The 24,369-nt window shown below is 39.4% G+C and overlaps 1 protein-coding gene across 1 annotated transcript in view; it reads left to right on the top strand.

The window, feature by feature from the left end:
* The window catches only part of LOC309589283 (ubiquitin-conjugating enzyme E2 E2), a 223,943-nt gene that overhangs the window by 186,539 nt on the left and 13,035 nt on the right, over positions 1-24,369 (top strand). Inside the window, exon 5 of the mRNA XM_082309267.1 lies at positions 12,647-12,794. Coding sequence (XP_082165393.1) covers positions 12,647-12,794 — 148 coding nt within the window. The remainder of the gene's footprint in view (positions 1-12,646; positions 12,795-24,369) is intronic.

Below are 24,369 nucleotides of genomic sequence, written 5' to 3'. Positions count from 1 at the left end.
GATTTAGATAACTGCGATTACACAGTGAAGAAAGAATTTGAAACTTCATAACTTCTCCTTCAGTTAGTTAAAGCTTTGGGCACACTGAGCTGGGGCGATGCCCTGTTCTTCCTGCCTCTCTCCCAGCCCAGGCCAGTCCAGACTTCTTACTTGCTATACAAGGTCCGTCTTAACAGGCCCCTTTTGTTTGCTTCTTTGCTAGGCTTAGTCTCTTTGTAGGAGCTGTAATGCAAGGGTTACATTCAGTCCCCCAGCAAATTAAAATTATATTATTTAGGGGATATTGGCATATCCACTAAATGGATTCATTCAGTATAAAATAGAGCTTGAAGTTCTCTCAGAGGTCCAAACCTAGTATGTAAAGAACTAGGTCTGAAAGGCAAGGTGGAGGGATATCTTTTGTCATTCTCTCTGTTGAACCTGTTGAGTCTTGAGGCAATATATGCAATAAGCATCCTTTCAAAATAGAAGGTGAAGGTCCAGTTTGCTGTTTCACCATGAGGTAAAGATGTTTTCAGTCCACACTCAGTTGTGTTTGGCAACTGTATTATTTTGAGACATGAGTAATGCAGCTGTGCATTGCTTATTAATGAACTATCAAGCAAAGAGGTGGTTCTTGTCCTACTTTGTAATAGATTTTTTTGTCTGCTTTTATCTTGATGCCAATTGTCATTGTAAGAAATGTGTGCGTATAAATAATATGAAAATGTACTGCTTGATAAAGGATGAGAGAGTTGATGATGCCGTATTACTAGAAGGCCAGTATTTATGATGAGGGAAATTGTTATCTGTAAGAAAGTAATGAGTACATGTGCACAGGGGACTAATGTCAGATATAACTGACTATGTCGCTAGCATATTTTGTACACATGGATTCTTACTCTATTCACTTCAGCCACTGTTGTAAATTACCCCTATTTTCAGTCCTGCTGTAGGATCTCTCAAACTATTGCTATTTCATTACACCTGTTTTCCAGACCCTATGAAACTGATTCATAGGTAAAATAGTTTGGGAAATCCTTTGAATAAAGCAGCATGGGAAGATGACTGCTTGTCATAAGGTAGCTGCTGCCAGTCAGTATGGTTGGGAAATGATGGTTAAATATGTTCTCCACATGCTTATTTCTAGCAAAAGAAAGGTAGTGAGTACATGGAACATAACATATGGCCTCACGGTACGGTGCTATCTGTGTCACCGGGTGTTGACATCTCTTCTACTTCACCACAAGATTTGTGATATTTGGTGCTGTTCTCAAAATCATGGGTCCTAGCATTATGGGAATAGATCATCTTAGATTTTTTTTCTGAGTATAGTCCCACTCCTTATGGCTCTATCATCTTAAAAAGTCTAGAAATAAAGTACAAGACTGCAGAATGTACTGAGAAAGACATAAAATGTATTCCTGAGTGTTGGCAAGATTACCTTCCTGTAAGTACATAGCAGAAAGGGTCTAATTCACATTTCTCGCTATGATTGAATTCATACATTCCTCCTGAGATTTCTGTGGGCCATTTTCATCCCTCTTTTACTATGAAATAAGGAAACATTTAAATGAGTACTGTCAAAATTGATCTTCCAAAAATGTGACCACAAAAGACCTGGGAAGAAACAGAAACTGTATTTCCCAGATGCAATTACTTGACCCAGCCTGAGTTCCAAAGGCAAATGCCCATGTCACATAACATAGTTACTGTTAAAGGGCCTAATCCAAAGTGTATTAAAATCTGCAGAAAGATTTCCGCAATCCCTTTTCCTTATCTATTCTCAGATGTTGTGCACCCTGTTGTCGTGCATGTGTATGTTGCACAGGGATGTTGGGAAGGGTAAAATAATCTTTAAAATAAAAAAAATATATTGAAAGTGGATTCTGGATAAATGTCTTTTATTTTTATAATTATAATTACAATACATTTGTGGTGTAACCATTGTTTGGTTTGTATTATACAAACTTCTCAGAATTTTCTAAAGGATCCAGGTTCCTTCTATAAACACTGTTGATGCTTATTCTGATCATTGGGCACCCTGCTGCATATTGGAAAACATTAATTAAAATAAAATCAAACATCTGAGAGCACATTTGCACATGAATAAAAGATGTTTGACCTGTATTTTGGCGTTTTTTTAAATAAATGTATAAAGTAATTTTCATTTGTTCTTCTAGATAGTTAACCTGCTTTCCCACCTTGTCTTTATCATGTAAAAGAAACCGAATCACTCATTCCTTCAGGTTTTGTTTAAGCAAACAAAAAGTATTTATCCAAAACTTTCATTATTATGTATTTCTTCAGTTTTTACACCTTTGTAGCCTTCAACATCACATCCTCTTAAGATTTTAAAGTTTTATGTCTATTCTTTACATCCTCAAATTGTACTGTGTGGTCCAGTTCACGTTCGTAGTTTTGTATAGCCAAGCATCACTGCCATCAGGTTTCCCTTCCAGTCTGCACCAACCAGTCCTTCCCCTACAGGTCCATAGTTTTCTTTTTTTCTGTCTTTACCTGTCAGTGTCTCTCTAAAGTTAAGCCATAAGCATAATATCAGATTAAGTTATTCTTCACCAAAATAGAATATACCATGTGGTAAGTCAGAGTATAATTTGCTCTCACGATATTCATTTTTTTCGCCTTTGAAGTCAGTCTATTTCAGTCTTTCAACTTTGTCTCATGCCTTGAAACTGGACTCCAGATTTTCTGAGCCAGAGGTCACTGACCCTTTCAGCTCTGCTTTGCTTTTAAATCAATGGCATTTGGCTTCACTCACAACTGCAGCACACTTAGAGGAGGGAGTTGCTCTTCCCGAAAAAAGTTTATCTATGTGTGACTGATGCAGCCTGAGTAGGAGTGATGGAGGGCCATCCCGGCCTAACTCCGATTTATCTCCACAATCAGAGAACGTGATTTTTAGAACAGCTCATCTGAGAACTGGCAAATTAGCCTTGGCTTTCTGGGAGGGTCTAATAAATAAATTAAAAATATTTCCTTGCCTCCACTGCGAGGAAGCTTCTGTAGCACTGCAGAAATTAGCTGAGCACCCAGTTGGCTGAGTCAGCAAGAAAGAATCGCCATTCTCTTTTCAGCTGCATCCTAAGTATCACGTTGGTTTTGTGAGATGCCTGGCGGTAGGAAGGTATGGAACAGACAAAGCGAGGTGTAGATGTGGACACGATCTCACCTCCTGCTAAAGGCCAGATGAGGCTTCAGTCTTGGTCAGAAGGTGAGGTTTCACTTCAGCCCCAAAATACAGCATCTCGCTTGTAGTGCAGTGGGCTGAAGAACAGAGAAAAGCTATGCCCTGTTCAGAGCAGCCACTTAAAGAAATGAATAAAAATACTTAGATGGCCTGCCAAGGAAATAACCTTACATTTCTCCAGTGCCTTAATGACCCCTCAACCTTTTTTAGAAATACCTTTGAGATTTCTTTTTCCTGCTAACTATCTTCCTTTCATCCTTAATGGATTCAGACGGTTTGCCCCTTGGCTTTAACAAAGGAAAGCTCGCTCTCTCTTGCTCTGTCTCTTTCTTTGGAGTATTGAATGGGATATATAGCTACCCATGGATAGGTGTCTCTTATGTCGGGGTGTGCGTGTATCTGTGGGTGTGTGTGGGGGGGTGTGTGTGTATATATATATATACACACGTGTATATGAATAGGAGGTATCACATCTTTCAGTCAGCCTCATCTGAGAGAAAGAATTTCAGCTCAATTTCTGTCCTCAGGCCACATAAGGAATCAGTGAATTCCACAAGTATGCTAACTTTTTTGATCTGACATCCTCTAAAGTTTAGCCGTTATGACAAATTAACACTGCATCTTTGTGTACACTATAGTTATTGAAGGAAAGGCGGTAATTTCATTATCCTGCATACTGTCCCTCTGGAGCTGGAAGCCTTGACAAATCAGGAAGCCATACCAGGGTCTTTCATACAGGTGTTTGCAGAAAAATGAACGCTTTTCAAGAGAACTCTCCCCCCAGGAATTGTCACTGCAGTGGTGTCTGCATTTTCATCAAGAATAATCTTTATTAATAACTTCTACTCTCATATTTGACTGCGTTCAGTCTATTACAGTGTCAATTCAATTTAGCAGTAGCTGATACAATATGGATATATCTATCATTATCCTAGTACTCTGCTAGCTTTATTTTTGAATTTGAGTGATTTATAAAATCTCTTAATCCCAACTCTACAATTAATCTTGCTAGGGACTTTAATCTCAGCTGACTGAAAAATGGTTCACAGGACTTGAAAGCTGCAATATGCTAAATCACCTCTAAATCAAAATTAAAATAACAGAAAACTCCATTTCCTCCTTGTAAATCTCATGTCTATCGACTGACGGAAAAATTGTTCTCAGCATTTGAAAGCTTAGCTGTTTTAAATCAACTGCTTGACTGCAAGGAGGGTCTTTTTCCTTTGTAAATATAATGCACAGTGTCTATAGAATCTAGTCTTAATGGCAATATTAAGCATCTCTTCAATTTTTTATATGTAATTGTCATATAACGCTAATCTCTGTGCACTAAATATCATTATGTGGAATCCTTCTACTGTGGTACAAACTTCTACCTATTTCATAAATTCAGCCTCATATGCGAGGGGCAGTTCTTTTTATTCTTGGCTTCTACTCTACTTTTTCATACTTATTTTATATGTGATTGACTGTTAAAGACACTTTTATCTGCAGTGTAATAGAAAAACAGTGCTTACAAGAGTAGATGAGAAAAAATAAGCATTCCTTGGTATTTCTAACCTAAATTGTTAAAATGAACCTTACAAGGCAGACCCACACTTTAACTTGCATATATCCCTATTAATGCTATTTACATTTGAAGCTCTCAAACTGGGAATAACCCTAAGTACAGCCTATTCGATCATGGCTATTTACCACCTCTGCAACCCTGGTGCAGGCAGGGCTTCAACCTACCGTCTCTTGCCCCCTGCCCCAATATTGCCATCCTATGATCACCCTTCAAATGCAATGGTCTCCTGTCACTGTTATCCCGTACTTTCATTTGCCTTGTCATACTTCTCTCAGAGCCTCTGTCACATCACATTAGCTCTCAGTGCCGTGCCCTGCTGCTCACAGCTTTTCTCGGCTGCCTCCTGCCCTCCCCATCCTCCTCCTCCTGGTTGTCCGGTGGTCGCTCGCCTGGCACATTCCCACACCACCGCCTCCCCCGGCCCCTTCGCTGTGCCTCAGCGCTCCCTCGTTCTTCGCCCGGCCTTGCTATTTACGTCTCCTTGCTGAGAGCAGCCCGTGGATCCTTCATCCGTGACAATAAATGGAGTTGGCCCGCTTTCCCAGCGAGCAAAGACTTTGTGTGGCTGCAAGCAGAAATCAGATGCATCGGAGTCTTTGAGAGGGAGAAATGGACAACCTACCACCAGCAGACCACTGTCAGAGCTAGCAGTATCAGCTCGAGTCCTGCTCTTCTCAGAGCAGCTCTTCCCAGGCATGCGAACTGCAGCGTGCGGTTCCCACGCTTGCACCACCTGCAGTGAAACCCCATTCGTTCCATAGGCCCCATATCCTCAGGTAACTCTGAACCTATAGGGCAGCGTGTGGTGGTACAGGGCTCGGGACAGGTCGAACCCAGGTGGCTCCTTAAGAAACCTGGATGCCTCTCAAAATGACAGAATCACAGAGATGTAAAGCAGAGGACAGAGGTGCAAGCAGAAATATGTCAGGCTGAGGAAAGGATCAATAACTACATTTTATTGCGAATAAATGCAAAAGTCACTTTTGATAGGGCAATACCATGTAAATCTCTGAGATTTCCTTTGAATTCAGTTATCTGATAATTCTTCTAGTAATTGCCAAATTGAATTGCCATTTCTTCTAATGAATAGCGTTCTTTTTCACTCTGTTTTTAATATACTAATTTATATGAGTAGTTTGTATTGATGTATTTAGTCTGGATTAAAATGTCCCTACCCAACTAAACTCTTCCTGTTTTCCCTCCCCAAAACTTAGGCAGTTCATCATTTCTTCCCGTTTCCTATAAATACCCCATACACTAAGCTCCCCAAAGGGTCTGCAGAGGCATCTTACGGGGAATATCTTCTGCCTCACAGCAGTGGTTTGCATACTCCTTGTTAAATATATTTTCAAAAGAGGACTTTTGATGTCTATTGGATGTTTCAGAAACTGTAATTCTGCCATATCACACACGTTTTACTACTGCGTAAAATGCATGTGATCTAAAAATAAATCATGTATCAATGTTCTTTCTTGTCCTCTTTTACCCACACATATATATATACAGATGTGAGAGAGAATTTTATGTACATTGTTATTATAGAATAAGAGCAGATGAACTGATTAGGACAGAAAACCGTGGTTTTGAGGTCAGTCTGCCTAGAACTTCTCATGTAGGGAGCACCTAAATACCCAAAGGCTGTTAAAATTGGGCAAGTAAAAAAAGCTCAGGTTTCTTAGAATAAAATTTAGGACGTGAAGTGCCTGCCACAGCCTGCCCACCCACCCCGCCAACCAGCAGCCCTGTGCCCAGAGCCCCGTGCCTGCCATACCTGCCTCTGCCTCGATTCCCTGAGCACACCCGGGAGCTCCCTTCTTACGGAAGCACAGCAGAATTAGGAAGAACAGTAAAGCGCCAGGTACTGTCTGTCACATGGTGATACACGATTTTTTAACGTGCTAGGCTTACTCACATTTAGCTGAGAAGAGTTGGATTGCATTAAACCGAACATGAAGGAGCACTTTGGCGAACTCAGAGAGGCGTGCATGTAGGACGATACAGCCTGCACGTCTTAAACTACGAAAGGGAAGATTTATTTTATAAAAGTTAAATGGCTAGTAAATCTTTAAAAATTTTACTATTAAAGGACTTTATTGCTGACTTTCCGTATGGAATTACTAATTGTAAGAAAGATTATGCTGATTAAATGAAGATCATTTTATAAAAACTCATATTGATTATGTCAGAGAAAGCTTTTGATGCTTTGGATCTTACAGTATTTTTTCTATTCTGAATGTCCCTAACCCGAGCAGTAATCCATTTCCCTTGTTCTCTCCTGCTCTTCCTTTATTTTCAGAAAACTTTGTACATTTTAAGATAATTTTTTATTTGCCCTCTCAGGTACATCAAAGATTATCAAGGCCCCTTTTTACTTTTTCTGCTATTAAATCTGTGTGCAAAATGAGTACGTTTATGTAATGTAGACGTTTAGTATTGCTGTGCTTATTCAGTTTTTTTTTCCCTGCAACAGTCTGTTCAGTGAGACAGTGTGAGTAGTTACTCAGCTTCATAATTACCATGAATATAATGAATAATTACTCATATTGCATACTGTTTCATTTTCAGTAATATTAAAGGTTAATTCATGTGGATGCTATTGTATCCCTTTTAAATTGTTATCACTTTTGACTAGCTATGTCTCTCATGGTGCATTTTGCCACAGAAACCCAGAGTAGTTTGCATATCAGACTTTTCTGTAGGTCAAGCAAGAGTAATTACAATTTATTATTTCCTGCTAATGCAGATGACATGTATTTTCCTTTGCTAAAATAAACTATAGCTGTTCTTTACCAACTAAAATTAGGTGTGAGCAAGTTTTTTAAGAACTGGCTGAAGTTCATTTCTCGGCATATATTTAAATCATGGTCTTTAATAGTGAGCATCATGTGGTCAGTCATTTATTATGCACTTTATGTCATAATCCGTTAAGTATCTCAACAATTGTTCATGTGCATGCTACAAATCTGTAGTTACAAACCAGAGATGGATCACCCTGTCTTAGAAAGGCAGCCTCAGTGCTGGCTATAGGTAAAATGAAGTCCACTCTGTAAGAAATTTAAGGATGCTAATTAATGTAAAGGCTATTGCATGAACTTTGTGTCACTCAGAGCTATAGATATTTTTCATTTAGGTTGTTTTATAGTATTTTTCTAATATGACTAAAGAGTGTAGGCCTGATCTTGTTTTTATTATTCTCTCTATTCGAGCAGACAAATCTATTGCTCATAAAGTCTGACAAACTGAGATGGGAACTACTTAGTCCCTCCTGAGCTCCATGAACATCATCATAAAGGGCATCATATTTTTTAATATATATATAACCTTTTCTGTATGCATTACAACTTCTTCCACTTCAGGTAGTGCCACCGCAGTTTTATTAAAACAGAACTCCAGGGGAATATTTGAGGAAGACAGAAGTTTCATCTCAGGCAAGCGTGCAGGATTGCACCCTTGTAAGAAATGAAAGAGCTTGAAAGGAACTTTCCAAAACTGCGGGAATGAGAGCCCTGGGATCTCAGCCCTGCTTCCAGTGTTGGCCGGGTTGGTTTTGTTTATTCTCCTGTTGACTCTGGGAATCTTTCATCTCTCCCTGCACAGTCACCAGGCTTCAGTGGGAGGAATGAGGAACAGGAGGTGAGGGTTGGAACCCAAACAGGCTGAAGAAAGCAATTCCTGAGTGCACGCTGTAACCCCTTGTGTGCTAATATGCAAAACTGGAGAATCATTTCTTCCTCCTGGTACATTTTTGAAGAGAATTACGACTGAATTCAGTGGAGTCTGAAAGTGCATGAGATGTGTTTGTGGAACCAGCCCTTTCAGAGCTGCGGTGCCTTTATGTGCCTGTCTCTGAATCTCACAGCGAAGGTTAAACAAGTCACACGCATAGATCCCAATGCCACAGTGGCTGCTTGGGTTTAGACCTAACATAGGAACATTAGGTGCAAAAGAGAGATAGTGAGTGATTTTAGGACTACATCATGCTGGAAAACTGGTGCTCAAAATCACTCTGAGATCCAGGAGTGATTTATCTTGCCTACAACCAGTTGCCTCCAATCCCTCAACTGAAATCCATCTTAATTGCCTCTTCCCAGATTTTATAAACACTCTTTTTTCAGTCCTAAAACTTATTCAATGAACAACCAGCCATAGCTTTACATGTACTTCCTTCCTCTCTAATCATTTTTCCTCCCCCTCTTGAATAGATAACTTCATTTTCTTCTTAGAGACTATATAAAGGGGTTTTTTATTTGTTTAATCCTGTTTTACAGTATTCAGAAGGGTTTGGCATTCAGCAGTAGATAAACAGACGAGTTTATTATTGTTTACTTCCAAAACTGATTGAATATAAATTCCTTATCATTACCTTTCAAAAGCTTGTTTATAGTACTCTTACAGTTTTCAGAAGATAGTCCCATTTTTCCCTGTTTCCTGTAATTCGTATTTTTCTGACCTGCACTTTTATTCAACAAAAATGAGATGCCCTCTTAAAACTGCAGAATCAAAGAGAGTAAATCCATAGAGGACACTTATCGTTCAAAAAAAAAGATAAATTACTTCTCTAGCATTCGGTTGTCTGAGGATAACTTCTCCTATACACCCACACACTCCCTTGAGGCCCTGCATGGGATTGTTTAGGTGTTTTCATTAGGGGATAAATAGAATTAGAGTGCGCCATTTATAGGAACTGTTTAAGTGGCATCAAAGGTAAAAATATGGCCATAATAAAGAAAATGTAGTTCTCCTGGAATGGTATTATCACTTGATTTCTCTCTACACATATAATAGGAACGACCCTGCATAACTTTAAAATGTGGGTATGGTAAACACAACATCCAGAAAGTTACATGTCAACATTTCCCACATTAACTGCAATTTGAGGCAATACCTAGATGAGGAAAGCAGTATGTCATGCCGCTTGTACTGTATCCTGCTTTGCGATACGAACACCGTTACCTGCCACCGTCAGTCCACAGTTCCCAGCATATTAAGGCTGTCATTAATACAGCTTTTTCTGAAATTCTGAAAGATGTGATTTTTTGTCATTAAAATGTCTGTCTGTACTTAGGCAGGCATTTTGAAGTGCATTGGCGTGTTTGGCGAGTTGGTGACATATTTGTCAATGATAAGCAGCAAGTCTAATCTTGTGAGTGGGCGCCTTCCTCGGTGTCACGGGCTTAAGATGTGCTCATAGTGAAAAAATGCTACATTTCAGGTCTAAGTATTTGCTGAAAGTACCCTTCCAACTACAAATGGGTGTAGTCCCACGTGCATTTATCCACCAGATAGCCTAAGATGGCAGTGGAGTGTTGAACAGTTTATGAAAGACATGAACTACCTCCATTCATCCCAGTGGCTCTCTGAATCCTGCCAAATTCCCAGTGTCCCTACTTTAATGATTCAAAACCAGCTAAGCCAGGGGAATGTGTGGAAATGTGTCTGTCCTCTCAGCTGATGGCAAAACAGTTACGCATTAAAATAGAGGCTCAAATTGATGGCCTTATCTTAAGCAGGTTACAAGCTCAGACTGATCTGTCTATAAATAATTTAGATGGTATGATTTAATTTGTCCAATGGATTCAGTGTGTTTCCCCCACATTTGGTGAGACCACATATATCTTATTACTTGGTATATTCAGGTATCACTGAATAAAGTCCTCAAATTTTTCATCATGGAAGCATAGGAAAGCACCTTTGTTCAGGGAAAATAATTAAGCAAAAACTTTATTCCAGCAATGTACTGAGAAGTAAGCATACAATACTTAAAATTAAGCAGGTGCTAAAGTGTTTGCCCACGTCATGGGACATCCTGCTAGGAAGAACTCCCTGATTCACCAATACCTCAAGTATAAGAGTGCCTGGAGTTAATCTATCCGGGGACTTAATGAGCACTGACCTGCAATTCACAGGATGCTCCTCCACACCAGCTCCCTTTGTGGACACTTTTGACATGCAGTTTGTGTAAGGTAGTTTACCACTTTGGTGTATTTGTAACCTTCCTTGTTCAAAATAGCTTCCCTTTGTAGACGAACATTTAATTTTATCACTGAATACTATTTTCTTGATCTTGCAGACTTCTTTCACTCCAAATGCTGAATGTGCTTGGACACCTAATGAGGGTTAAAAAATAGATCATCTGGCTATAGTGTTTGGATGAATTGAGCTCATTGTGCCAGAAATATTTTAAATTCTCATAAAAGTCCGGGAATTGAAGCACTTTTAGACTGGAAAACAATAAACAAAACCACAACTGTAGCGGGGGGAAAGGAAAGAACCTACAAATACATAGGGTATGGAGTGGCAGACTATTAAATTGTCCTATTAATTGGAAATACCTTTAGACATAGATGCATTTAAAAGCGGATGAACTTGCTTTGTTGCGATCTTTGTTACAGAACTCACTGGTGCATGACACTGGGCCCAGAAGTGCTTTACCAGATTTATGTGGAAAAGTACTTATGAGAAAAAGTATTTCTTATTGAATGCAGTGTTTTAATACCAGAAATCTACTACTTTTTCTTTCCATTGTTTTGTCAAAGCTGCTTGATTTAATCCAAAAGGGCAGAGTTTTTCAGTGTGTTAGAGAATGATTTTTTTTTAATAGAAGTAAATCAGGTACTATGTTATTTCACTTGTATCCTCCCTTCTGCTTACTGATAAGTGGCCTGATCTCAATCCCACTGAAATCACTGAGATTTCTGATATTGAATAAAATCAGAACAGGAGCATGCCTGCTATCAGTTTCCATTACTCTCCAGAAGCAGGTTTATCTGTGTGGTACAGCAGGGATGGGTGCCTAAGCACTCCTAGTTATTAGCACTGTCCAATTCTGGTGAAAAGCACAGCTTTCTTAAATTGGGGTGTGCTTTGCCTGCTGTTGTCTCCTGCCTAATCAACCCTGCTGTTGGCTGGGTTATTGCTGATGAGGTAGACAACTGAAATTGTACATCTTAATTTTAGATGGTATGAACATGTCACTAAAACCATCTGGTTTGACTTGTCATTTGGGTAGAACTGATGGAGAAATTAGTCCTTGATGGAGACCCCTAAGGGGCAGTTTTGTATATTGTCCCTTCTCATCCGGTAGCCCCAGTATTCGTTCTGAACTACGAAGTGGACTTTCATAGCTGAATTTCTTTTAAAATAAAAGGCCTGTATCTTCAACTTGAAGCAGAAGTTCCTCATTCTAGGCTAAAAGAAGTGATCTCATCCTTTGTTTGCTACATATAGGATCACCTGGGAGACAATATAAAATGGATACAGAAATCCTCAAAATCAACTACAAAAAAAAAAAAAAAAAAAAAAAAGGTGTTTGTAGCAATTCTACTGATTCAACTGTAACTTAAAATTTGGAAATAAAAGCATTTTATTAAGCAGCCTTTCTCAAAGATATTTCACTTTACTTTCTCCAGGAGTCACTGATGTGATGCCTCCACGTTTTTTTTCCAGCTTAATCTATTGGGTCAAACGGTGAACAGATGAAGACAGCAGAAGAATCTGTCGTCTTCTGCCTCCCTTCAAAGCATGAAGTAGCTGTGGGCCTGAGTTATGAACGTTGTCCAGATCAGAGGCTGGAATAGCTTTTTTTGGCCCAATACAAAACTAATGAGATCAGTGAGACCAAGGCAAGAGGAAGCTCAGGAAGCATGTCCCATTCTCACCTTGCACAAACCAGTTCCACTGCTGGCCACAGGTGGAAGAGGCAGACTTCATTTTCTTTATTTTCTTATGAATATTCCTATCTTGCCAAGTCTTTAACTGACAGTAGCAGAGTACTGTCATTTCAACCAGGAAAGCAGAATGTTAGTTCATATAATTTTTTAATTGCTTAATAATCCTATAATTATGGGCTTGAACACCATTGTACTTAGACACGGTGTCTTTTCTAGGTAACATTTCGGACAAGAATCTACCACTGTAATATTAACAGCCAAGGCGTCATCTGCCTGGACATTTTAAAAGACAACTGGAGCCCAGCATTAACCATTTCTAAAGTTCTCCTCTCCATCTGCTCCCTCCTCACAGACTGCAACCCAGGTAAGACGAATTAACTTCCACATTCGCGTTCATTCACAGTTCATATTCGGTCATCTACTAGGGTGTGGTCAGTGCGCTGTTTTTCTGCTACCTATTATAAAAAGACAAAAATGTAAATTTTAAATGCCATTCATTTAAATTAAGACATACTATGGAAAGAAAGCACAATTTCAGGAGCTCAAGTGCATTTTTAGTACTTGAGAATAAAAATCTTTTAATTCAAAAAGTCTAATCAGTAGAAAATACCTTGTAGTAGGCACTAATTTGGATATTACAACCAGGATATTAGTACCAAGAAATATTAATGAGTTAATAAATATTGAAAAGGAAAGCTTTCATTTAAATATGCTGATAATATGGTCTCTGAAAAGAATATTAATAGTACTGACAGTGATAGATGTCTAACACAGACTCTACAAATAATGAAAATTAATTTAAATGAGGTTTATTCAATATCCTGGACAGCCAGTATGAGTATTCAAAGCAAGCTGTCATTCTTATTAACTAGCATAGCACTTAACCTCTTCCCTCAGCTATTTTAGATTTGTTTTCTGCCATTGACCACTAGATCTGTGATTTCCACTCTCTCTCAGCCTATTTACCAATGAAGGATTCTCACTGCAGCCTTGGAAAATCATAGTATATAGAAATCACTAAAGAATCATTAAAGAAAAATTAAGTGATCTCTTTACACATTGTGAGGATTGCTGCTGGTTTATTTTTTATTGTACACTGATTTTTTTTAACTTGCCATCTAGTTTTTAAACCTTTAGGTTTCCTGTTTTTAAACTTTTCTCCCCAACTAAAGGGCTAAAAATTGCTTTGCAAAGGGCAGAATGTGAGATTCTTGTGTAATCAAGGGCTGAGTCAAAAGCTGTAACAAAAGACTGAATTATTTCCAAGCTCAAAATAAGGTGAATGTGGGCAAAAATGCAATTGAGTGGTTTTATTTTCATGTGGGTTTCTTACTGTATATAGTGTTAAAACCTGTGGCATTCCTTCCAGCCAAAAGCTGGAGTGGTAAAGGAGCCCTGTGTTACCATTTCAGGCACATTTATTTCAGGTGTGTTGAATGCTCTCTGCTTACATCTCTGAAAGATTGACTTCTGCTAGTGTCTACCCCAAAATATGCAGAGGTGCCTATAGGAAGTCAGGCGGATGGGTGACAGAAGTGTGAAGAAAAGCAAATGAATATTTGCTCATGTGTCTTAGAGACCAGCTAAAGAGCTAGAGGCACTGCAAAGCTGTGTTGGGATTGAGAAACTGGCAATAAGTATGTACTCGTTTGTGGTCACCTCTCTTTGAAGGGATACAGTCAGCTTGAAAGCTGGCCACTCTCCAGTAGTGATTTGAAATTTAGAAATTTACTATCTCTGCCCTCTCAATCTTTTTCTTTCCCTTAGACTATTTTACAGATGCTGTCAAGCAAGTTTTAGCTGACCAAGTACGTAAGAGGGACACTGAAAACAGTTGCCCATAATATATTATCATATGCAACAAGTTAACATACGAAAACCAGATTATTCTTCCCTTCACTTTCTTTCAGTTAGTAGCCATAAGCATTGTCGTGACCATAGTAAACAAGACAATTTTATGACATTTCATTTTCAAATGTTCTCCTTAATTACAAAGTAGTTTTGGATTTTATTACTGCTTCATGTCAAAATTTTCCTATGATTTTTTGAGGAATGAATGCAATTTCTTAATTTGTATTGTGAATTCCCCTCTTACAAGGAGCCGATAGCAGGTAGATACGGACCGCTGAGTCATTTTTGCCTTCCTTTGAGATCACCTGTTTCATGTTAGATAGATACCTTTTTTATAAGTGAACTTTGAAAGTTAGTGCTGTACAACAGAAGGCTTGCAAAAACGTATGAGTTTTTGCTTTTCAGTGTATTGCCTAATATGCTACAGCCTGTTCTGGTTGTACTGCTTGTCCCATTAATTTTTATGAACCAATCATTAACAAATTATTGGTTCCATGCCATCCAGATTGAACATGCTAGATAGATACACAGACAGACAGACAGACAGATAGATAGATAGATAGATGATAGATGATAGATACATATATCACTGATATATATATCACTGAGATACCTGTCACTGAAATATATCCCATATATGTGCACGTATATAGATACAGAAACATGCATGTATGTATTTTCCTCTCTGTCAGCTGGGAGTAATTTTGTAATCCCTTGGTCCTCTCCCCATCTAACTAGTCTGCCCCTTTCTAAAGGCAGAAACCCAACAGGGGTCTCGATTTGATAAGCAACTCTGAACTCTTTGTTCACCATTCATCAGCCAGAAGCAGATCAGGTCAAATGGAAAGGCAACACTGAATCTCCCACAAACATAAACACTTGGGATGGGCGAGTTTTCCACCCCCAGCCTCTCTGAAGGGAAAAATCAAGTATCAGTTACCCCCTAGTCTTACATTTATGCAAATCTTCATTAGAACAACAAATAGCAGTAAGAATGGCAGCTAATTAACCCTCAGTCATACACAGTGATTAAACGGAGCTGGAGCACAGCTGCAGCTTCATTGGCAAGCGCTGCTGCTATTCTCCAGCAGGCTGAGCAAATGAAAAGAGGTATTTGCTCCTGCCGCTCCTGTCATTCACACAGTAATCTACAAAAGCCACGGAGAGAGTCTCTTTCCTCCCCGGTTATACATCACCGCCCTTTGTTCCCTATCACTCCAGGCAGGAGCGAGTTTGTCCTTTTTAAACAACTAATACAATCCTTTACTCATAAGCTGTCTCAGACCCTTCAGTCCTGATTATTATTAATTGTCTCTATTTTGCTTGGCAGTATCAGCCAGTAAACTGTGTTAATGAAATGTCTGAATTTTGTAACAGCTGGCTGACTTTTTCATGGGGGGAAGGGGTGCTGTAGAGTTTGTGTATGAGTGAGCATGTGTGAATTATCTGGGAGTGCGAGAGAGCCAACTGGAATGGTATCAGAGAGATGGGAGAGGTGATGGGATACACTAGCATTCAGTTGGGGGATTCATATTTTTCTTTAAGGTGGTACTCCGGGGCACAGCACGCATCTCTTTCTACAAAGCAGGGTCCCGATCCTGTAAATATTTTGGCATGTGCATGAGCAACCCTGCAAAACCTGATAGGTACATTCATCTGCATGAAACTAAGTATGTGAGTAAGTGCTCGTAGGCTCTGTGCTTGAGCGCTGAAAATATTTACTTCCAGCGTTAGCTGCTAGGGCTTGCCTATGTGGGCAGTTAGTTATTTCAGAGTAATTCCATGTGTGGACACTCCCCTCTTTGAAAATGTATTAAGTCAAGTCACGAAAAACTGTCTTGCTTGGAGTAAAAGTCAACTGTACTTTAAGTATTCAAGCGGAGCCCGGGGAGTGTAAATTCCCACACTGCCTTAATCCAAAGGAGCTTTCAAGTGTGGATGGCCCCTGAGGTTTTGTATTTTTACTGAGCTTCAAGTATGAAAACAAATTAATTATTTTTATATTTAGAGAGCTGGTGATGGTGATTTGGGTTGAAATTCTTACTGTTCTCAGTTGGTCATTGCCACCTCAGCCCTGCCAAAGGTTCTCGAGCCCCAGGAAAATTCGCATTTGCAAATGCTTCAGAGAAAATAAATTGAAACACCGACAAGACTGCGCTGCAACTTTTTTCTTCACGTGGCCTCCTTTTTCACACATTCAAAGTCTGAATTTGGCTGGCCTGATTATCCCCGATGTCTAAACACTCTTAACGTCGAATCATGTCTGCTTAATAACACGCAGCTAAGCCTTGATTAGGACATCAGAACAAAACCTGCTACATCTCCCTCACACCGGCCTCTTCACTTCTGGTGTCATCCTCCGCCTCTAGCTCCTTACCATTTTTCCCACACACAAGTTCCACAGCCAGTGGGGATTTTATCCCTCGATAATACCATAGACGTTCCTGAACCGAATGCTTCGGCACTGCTCCTGCCCCATTCCCCATGTGGCAGGCCGTGCCCGGCTGCGAGCGCCTGCGATGGGGATGTACATGGTGGTGCAGACAGGGGATAAGAGGGCAGCCTGAGATGGGGAGCAGCCACAGCATTGCTTTCCCACAAATGTGCCCAGTTAGGCTGAACACTTGGCTGGCTGCTGTAACAAAAAAAACTGCTGAGGGGCCCTACAGGGCCTCCTTGGAAACCACTGCCTGATTTCTAGCCTGAACTGACTCATGGGAATTTTATACCCACTTCTTTTTAAGCAGCTCTTATCCTGTAGCTTAAGTGACAGTTTTTCTAGTTTTCGTTCCCAATGTATTAATGAAGAACCATCCTCTTTCCTCCTGGTCTTTATTTGCTACACACTAACCAGACCTGTGTCTATGAGCCTCCTTCCGTAAGAGAGGCTTTCCGTTCCCCTGCTCGTCCTCGCAGCCCCCTCCTGCCCCTCCATCACGCTGCAGTCATCCTTCCTCAACGTGCCTGACTCGTGTGGAGTTCACCGGGGCATGAGGGACGGCAGACAGACTAACCTGCTCATCATCACCATCATCTGGGTTGGAATATTTACTGCTCCCCGTTGGACGTCCCTGTCTCACTGACAGCCCTGTCAAAGGTTATTTTTTTCTTAGCCCTGTCATTTTCACGGTTTGTCTGCTTTCTAACCCAATTTAGTGAAATGATGGAGAAAGGAAAAGGAAAAGGAAAAGGATAAAAAGGAAAAGGAAAAGGAAAAGGAAAAGGAAAAGGAAAAGGAAAAGGAAAAGGAAAAGGAAAAGGAAAAGGAAAAGGAAAAGGAAAAGGAAAAGGAAAAGGAAAAGGAAGGAAGAAAGAGCAAAAGAAAGAAAATGCTTTTGCTAGGAAAGAGCATTAACCTCTGGCAAAGGACATGCACAAACAACTGAGAGCAGTAACCACTTCACCTGGGTCAGCACTGGCCAGGTTAGCTGGTCTGACTCTGCTCTCAGATACTTCAGTGGTATATTATATTAGCAGTGTAAAGCTGCTTGTCTCTTGTTATCCTTTAAAGCCACCAGAAAGTGTGAGACAGTTTGTGCAGTGTTACATGTAAAGTTTGCTGTGAACGTGGTTTGAGATTGAAGTGTACATGTCCTCACAGTAAATGTACTTACAAGAGTAAATGAGTTGGACAGATACCGCTACATTACTTTGACGTGAGCCCCATCAATTTTTATAGGAGTTGCAGTTGCTCAGCACATCTGAAAAGTAGACTGCTTATGTTAAAAATGTGCAACACATATTGTGGTTTTCAAATATAATGTACCTCGGTTAGAAGTATATGTACTGGTGTTTTACAAGTACTGCCGTGAATCATGAATTTACTAGATGGTTTCATACTTTGTTAACCCACATTAAGTAATGTGGCTGTGCATTTTAATGACTTACATTTATCGAAGCATAGATAAACAAAGTCAAACAAGATCCTGAGATTATGGGGACCTTCACTTGTCTCACTAAGGGACACGAGACAGGCTTTCAAGCTTTCTTTAAATGAGTCATCCTTATGTTTTGCGTTTATCTTCCCCAGAAACTTCATTGTTTTCATCACAGAGGAGGTATAACTGGCAATTTTGGATAACATAGTATTGTTGTTTTTCTATTGCAATTACAAGTTATCCATGTGGTTTGGCATGATTTAGGTTTGCCTAAATTTTCTGCCAAAAAAATATTAACACCCTTACCTGCACCTGCATGAGGGTGCTGGTATTTAGGAAACTTTAGAGATGGGATGCAGTTATTATTATATTCTTTTTCCTTTTTCTTTTTTTTTCCTTGTTATCTTCCCAAAGGTTTGTAAGGTTCTGTACTCTTGCTGCTGAGAGTATAAAATCCCCGTTCTGTCATCCTTTGCAGAAAAGGATTCAATAGTGTAATTTAATGCATATCTTTGATCCTCAATGGGATCTGAAACAGCACTTTGGAGAGTGACTTTTCAACATAAGCATAAAAGCCCTAAAAGCCCAAACAGTATTTGCCCTGCTACAAAGCTGCTGGAACTGCTGCTGTCTGTTTCCAGGACCCTTGCAAAACAGGAGTAGGTGGGGAGATTTAAGTTAGACAACACGTGAGGGGAAGAATTGAATTAGCATACTGTCTCGCTTTCTCAGCCTGTTTCCCTTTCAGCCAGCAGTGTACACTTTTTGAGGGAGGTTGGTGTCCTGCTGCAATGCCACTGCCCCGTCCCTCGGCAGGTTTGCCTTCAGCAGCCTTCCCCGAAGCTCGCTGTTGGAATCGCTCCAGCCCGGGGGCGTACCTGCATGCCTAGCAGGAGGCCCCAGGGTACAGGCGCAAGCGCAACATGGATGGATTTGCTGTTTAGAAAGTTTTGAGCGCCTCCACGTTTTGAATTTATGCTCGTGTTTGGGAAATTTAAGCTTCATGCAGATGCTTGTTTGTAGCAATTCCTTGATCTCTACCAATTTGCATAAGGTATTGACAGGTAAATCTAGATAGGCCAGTTAAGGCGGTCCCTTGCTGTGCTGCCAGGAGCTCCTGCCCCCTGCACCACCCATGGAATTGTCTTCTGCACAGCCCAGGCAAAGGGAAGTAGGTTCATTTGAACCCTCTCAGGAAAACCCATCTCCCACCGGGGGTTGGAGCGAGGCTGCCAGCCTTCAGTGTGATGCCCACTGACACACTCCATTCTCCTGACTCTGCGTTGGAGTGATCATCTCTGGTGCAGGGGCATTAATATCCAAAATTGCCCCAGCCACTTGCAAAGCGAGCATGTGTCGACACATTAGGTTCCATAGGAATAGCTCTGGTTTTTCAGCGGATAAGCTCCAGCCACACGGGCATGCATTTTAATACACTAATAGATGTCCACTGTATCAGTAAAAAAGATCTATTTTCAGAATTACTGTGAGATCTGAAAGCACTAGTCTGTCCAAAAAAAAAGTTTAAAAATAAATCTAAGGCAGCTTAATAAAGGAAAATGTAACATAGCTGTAAAAATAAAATCTGTTCCATGCTGGAGCGTTTGGCTCCGAGTGAGGATTTGGCTGACTTGTGGTCACAGCTCTACCGTTTGGCTTCCACGTTCAAACTTTAAAAAGGCTACCCAGCCCCGGGTAATGAAGAACAGGTCTGTGCCCCTCGCCACTCAGCAGACTGGATGTATCTTTTTTCTCTCTGTTCTTCTATATATCTCAATCTAAGAGGAAGCGTGTATGATGTTTCTCCTCATCTGGTGCTTCTCCATAGCAGAGGCTGCTTTCTGTCAGTGCCAGTTCACATCAGATGTTCCTTCTGCAATTTTTTAGACTTCCCAATTATCATTCCTTATTTTCCCCTCACCCCCGGTTGTGAAGTGAATTTAGAAACTCTGGATGACAGCAAGTTCAAGGGACGAGCCACTTCTCATTTTCCTCATTCTTGTAATTTTTTTCCTTAAAGCCATAATCTGCACATTTTGCTACTATCGGAAACTTTGCTTCAGAATCCAATCTGACTTTTTTCCTTCCCATTTAGCAGCTTAACAGCTTTGTTCAGTTTATCAGAAAGGACTCCTAGTCTTTCCTATGCCTAAATATATTCTGTACTGGTTTGTAATGAAATTTTGTTTCCTTTTAGAACATTTTTGTCAAGACATGTAGAAAACAGGAAAATCATAAATACTCCTTCATCCTAATAATCTAGAACATATTTGAGTAGATTTGTCAAATGTGATGACTATTCTGGGAAATGACTGAAATACATAGAAGTTGGCAAAACAATATTTAATTTGCCCTATTTTATGAGGCTGGCTAACCCCTGCTACTTTGATTCTTCCCCGGCACCCACAGGCTGCCAGGTGCAACGTCACAGCACAGTACTATCAGACATACAACAAAATAATCTCGTTTTGCCATATATCCTTTTTGTAAGCAGCAGAGGGTCATGTAAACAATGAAATTGCTCTCTTGTCTGAGATTATTTATATTCTTTAGCTTGGAGCTGTTTTTCCCTTTTCTTCGGAGTTTGTATACTGTGCTCTGTCAGGAAACAGGCAGGTTTCTGGGCTGTTCCAGCACAATGGAAAATGCTCTCTTTGTATCTGGAGCAGGAAAATACTCTATGCCACGTCACTCAAGCATGGCAACGAGTAAGAGATGGTAAATAAAAGTTATAGCGGTGAAGAATCAATTCATGTAGCAATGTTTTTTGGCTTGTTCTAAGTTGCACCATAACCTTTCTGTCCCTTTTAAAATCTCTGCCTTGGGTTGTCTTCAAATGAAATGAGCTCACTCCGGAGGCTTTTGCTTAGCAAATAATACAAAATGTAGTGTGTGGTTGCTCTGCTGTCATGGTGCTGCTGGACTGGGAGCAGAGCGGATGGGTGCGTGTGGCTGACTGCTTTACATAGAGGCCATTGCAATAAGTTGTCCGAAAGGATCCCAAAAGGAAAATGCAGCACAAAACTGATGGGTTTTGTTCTGCCCTCAGTGAGTGCAGAATGACAACGTCAGGGGCAGGATTACCTTGGGAAGAACCTGTCACCATCAACTCATTCATATAAGCAAAACGATCCCATCAATTGCAACAAAGTTATTTTTGCCAGAAAGTACCTATTTATCTTTAAATACTGTATGTTCCCCTGCCACTTCTGCAGAACTTGCTATATTTTTATTGAAGTAATATGCCCATATTTGGACTGATTGTATCATATAGTCTACAGCTGATATTTACAAATCCTTGATAATCTATCAGTGGTTTCTCTTTCCATTCCTTTTAAAAGATACTGTACTCTACTGTCTGTACATACTATACTATGTATACTATACTAATTGTCATTCTATAGTTTGAATCAGTTTCTCATATTCTGAGCTGGACACACAGTACCAATATGTTGAAGGCATTTAAGCACCTAAAGATGCCAGCAGACAGCTGGCAGGGTTTTCAGTACTTCCCATGGGATTTAGGCATCCTAAGTCCCACTAGGAGTCTCCCTGCGCTGCCAGGAAGAGCCTTTCTGCACATCTGATCTTTACGTATTTGCTGACATGTACACCTATATGTGTTAAACTCTGTGTACATGATCTATAAACATGAAATTAAACATACATAAATGCAAGCAATGCAGGAACACATTATGAGAATTACACATAGATAAGCATTGAAAGAGAATTAATTTGCTTTGCCATAAAGAGCTGGTGAAAATGTTACAAGATTTTGTTCTTATCAGTTGACTAAGTCCCCTCAACATGAACCCATGACTGTGGGGATTATTGTAACAGCAGGAAAAACATTTGTGAACTGTCATCCCTTGAGTAGTTCTCGGGAAAATATGTCTTGGAATATCTCCTAATTATGTGTGCGGGGGGAGGAGGCTTGGATCGGGATTACTATTTATGTTGGCCTAAATCTTTGCTCTTTTCAGTTGCACATTGACAACACCTTATGGGTAGAAGAGTGTCGTTTGTGAGCATAGAGGCGTTCCACGTGTTTAGATTTAGGCTATTCAAAACTCACAAGGCCAGGCTGGATGGGGCTCTGAGCAACATCTAGTTGTAGATGTCCCTGCCCATTGCAGGGGGGATGGACTAGATGACCTTTAAAGGTCCCTTCCATCCCAAAGCATTCTATGATTATTAAAAACATTAACACAACTATAGAAGTAAGGTTGTTTAGAAATACTTGGTTTTAAACCCCTCATTGTGGTTTCAGAAGTCTACAGTCTGTTTAAATAATTTTTTCTCTGAAAAGTGTCCGAGGTTATTTACAGAAGAATGTTGGTGGGTTTATGTAATTTAGAAAGTGAATGGTACAGATTACTTTTTAAAAATAAAATGTGCAATCTGGATTTTGTGGTATCCAAGGTATAAAGCAGTCAGTAGCTCTAGCTCCAGATACCAGTCACACATACACTTATCCTGTTCTTGTTTTATCTGATATATCTGTAACTCTACAAAGAATAATCACTAGAAGGAGGAATATAGTCATTCTCAAGCAGAAAACCAGTACTACCTGGTTCATTCAGGTACATCGCCTGTAACTGCTCATTGCTCAGTGGTTCAGTGAAAAGTGTAAAATTCCCTCAAAGCACTTTACTCATACAGTAATATACTGGAAAGGAAATTCCCTCCTAACCACAGCTAACGATCAGATTATGTGTTGAAGCATGAGCAGTAATAGTTTTTGCAATGGTAACTTAGGTGGTGCCATGACTAGTGTGTTTTCTAATTCTTTTTTAATTTTCCTAAATTACCTTCTAATATTCCTACACTATATTCTTGGATATGTTTAACTATTTGGTGTATGAAGCATCTACTTCCTTTTCACTCTTGCTGAATGTGTTGGGTTTTTGTTTGTGTTCTTTTCTTACTATGGAAAAGATAAGCAAGACCACTTTTTTTTATAATCTTCTTTACAAAATTATCTGTCACATCTTATTGTGTCTTTTTTTTTTCCAGAAGAAATAAGCTTAGATTTCAACCATTGCTTAAATGGGAAAGGTTTGACCATGCTGCTAATGAATTCTTGTCCTTTTCAATAAGTTTCCTACTCCTATTTTGTTTTTATTTAAGACAAGGTGAGAAAAATTGAACTTCAGACACAATAATACCCGACCATCAGTTTATTAAATGGCATTTGATTAAATCAGAGATTGAGTAAAATCCAAATCAGTAAAGAGGCTTTGTACATCTGTGTCAAGAAATAAATGTAAAGAAGGGTTGTAATTGGCACTCATGAGATAAGTCTTGTCACTACCATTAACTGCTCCTAATTTTTATTATTCCTCAAAAGGGGCTTCTAGAACATACACAAAATTCAGTCTTATCACAAAAGGGAAGTAAAGCTGGAAAAAATACACCTGTCATTTTGATTTTTTTTTTTTTTTTACATAAAGCTTATAAAAGCTATATGATAAATATACATACAGGGTTTTTAAAAGTTTGTGCACTTCTGCTCAAGGAACACAGGGTTTCTATGAGCTTTACCTTAACCGTCCTTAAATTAAAAGTACTTGAGAAAATGCATGAATGATGGATGCTACAAATACAGAAGGTTACAATTCATTTTCCTTCCAATAAACATGTGTAATTTAAAATAGTACCAGGGGAGGTTTCCTATGCCCATTACCTCAGAGAGAAGACAGATAATTTAATGCATACACATAATAAATCTTTGTGTGAACAGAGACCAAAATAAGTCATCAATGTTAAATGTTTAACAATCTGAAGTATTTAAATAAAGCTCTTAGTTACTTCTCATATATAAAATATAGAATCCTAGCTTAATTTGAATGAATTCCAAGATACAAAGTAAGCTGCCTTCTACTTTCAAAAGACACTCCAATCATTTACAGTCATTACATGTAATTTCTTTGTTTCATGCAGATTTTGTCTAGCCAATACAGACATGTCCTTGATTACATTGGAGTCTTTTGAACAAAGTAGATAGACACAACACTTTTGGGCTTAACCAATTCTACTGGATATATTTTCTCACTGATAGAACCGTGTATATTTAAGGGAAAAATAATTAAAACTAGAAAATGAAGAAACTTAGACATCACATTTACCTGTATTACTACACTTAATTCTCTAATCTCATAATAATTTAATCTAATATTCATTATTTCCAGTTAATACAAATAGCTCAAA

The sequence above is a fragment of the Platalea leucorodia genome (assembly GCF_965183815.1).
Source record: "Platalea leucorodia genome assembly, chromosome: 1".
Classification (NCBI taxonomy): Eukaryota; Metazoa; Chordata; class Aves; order Pelecaniformes; family Threskiornithidae; genus Platalea; species Platalea leucorodia.
Note: the sequence above shows the minus strand (reverse complement) of the source record. Positions and strands in the feature narration are given on the sequence as shown.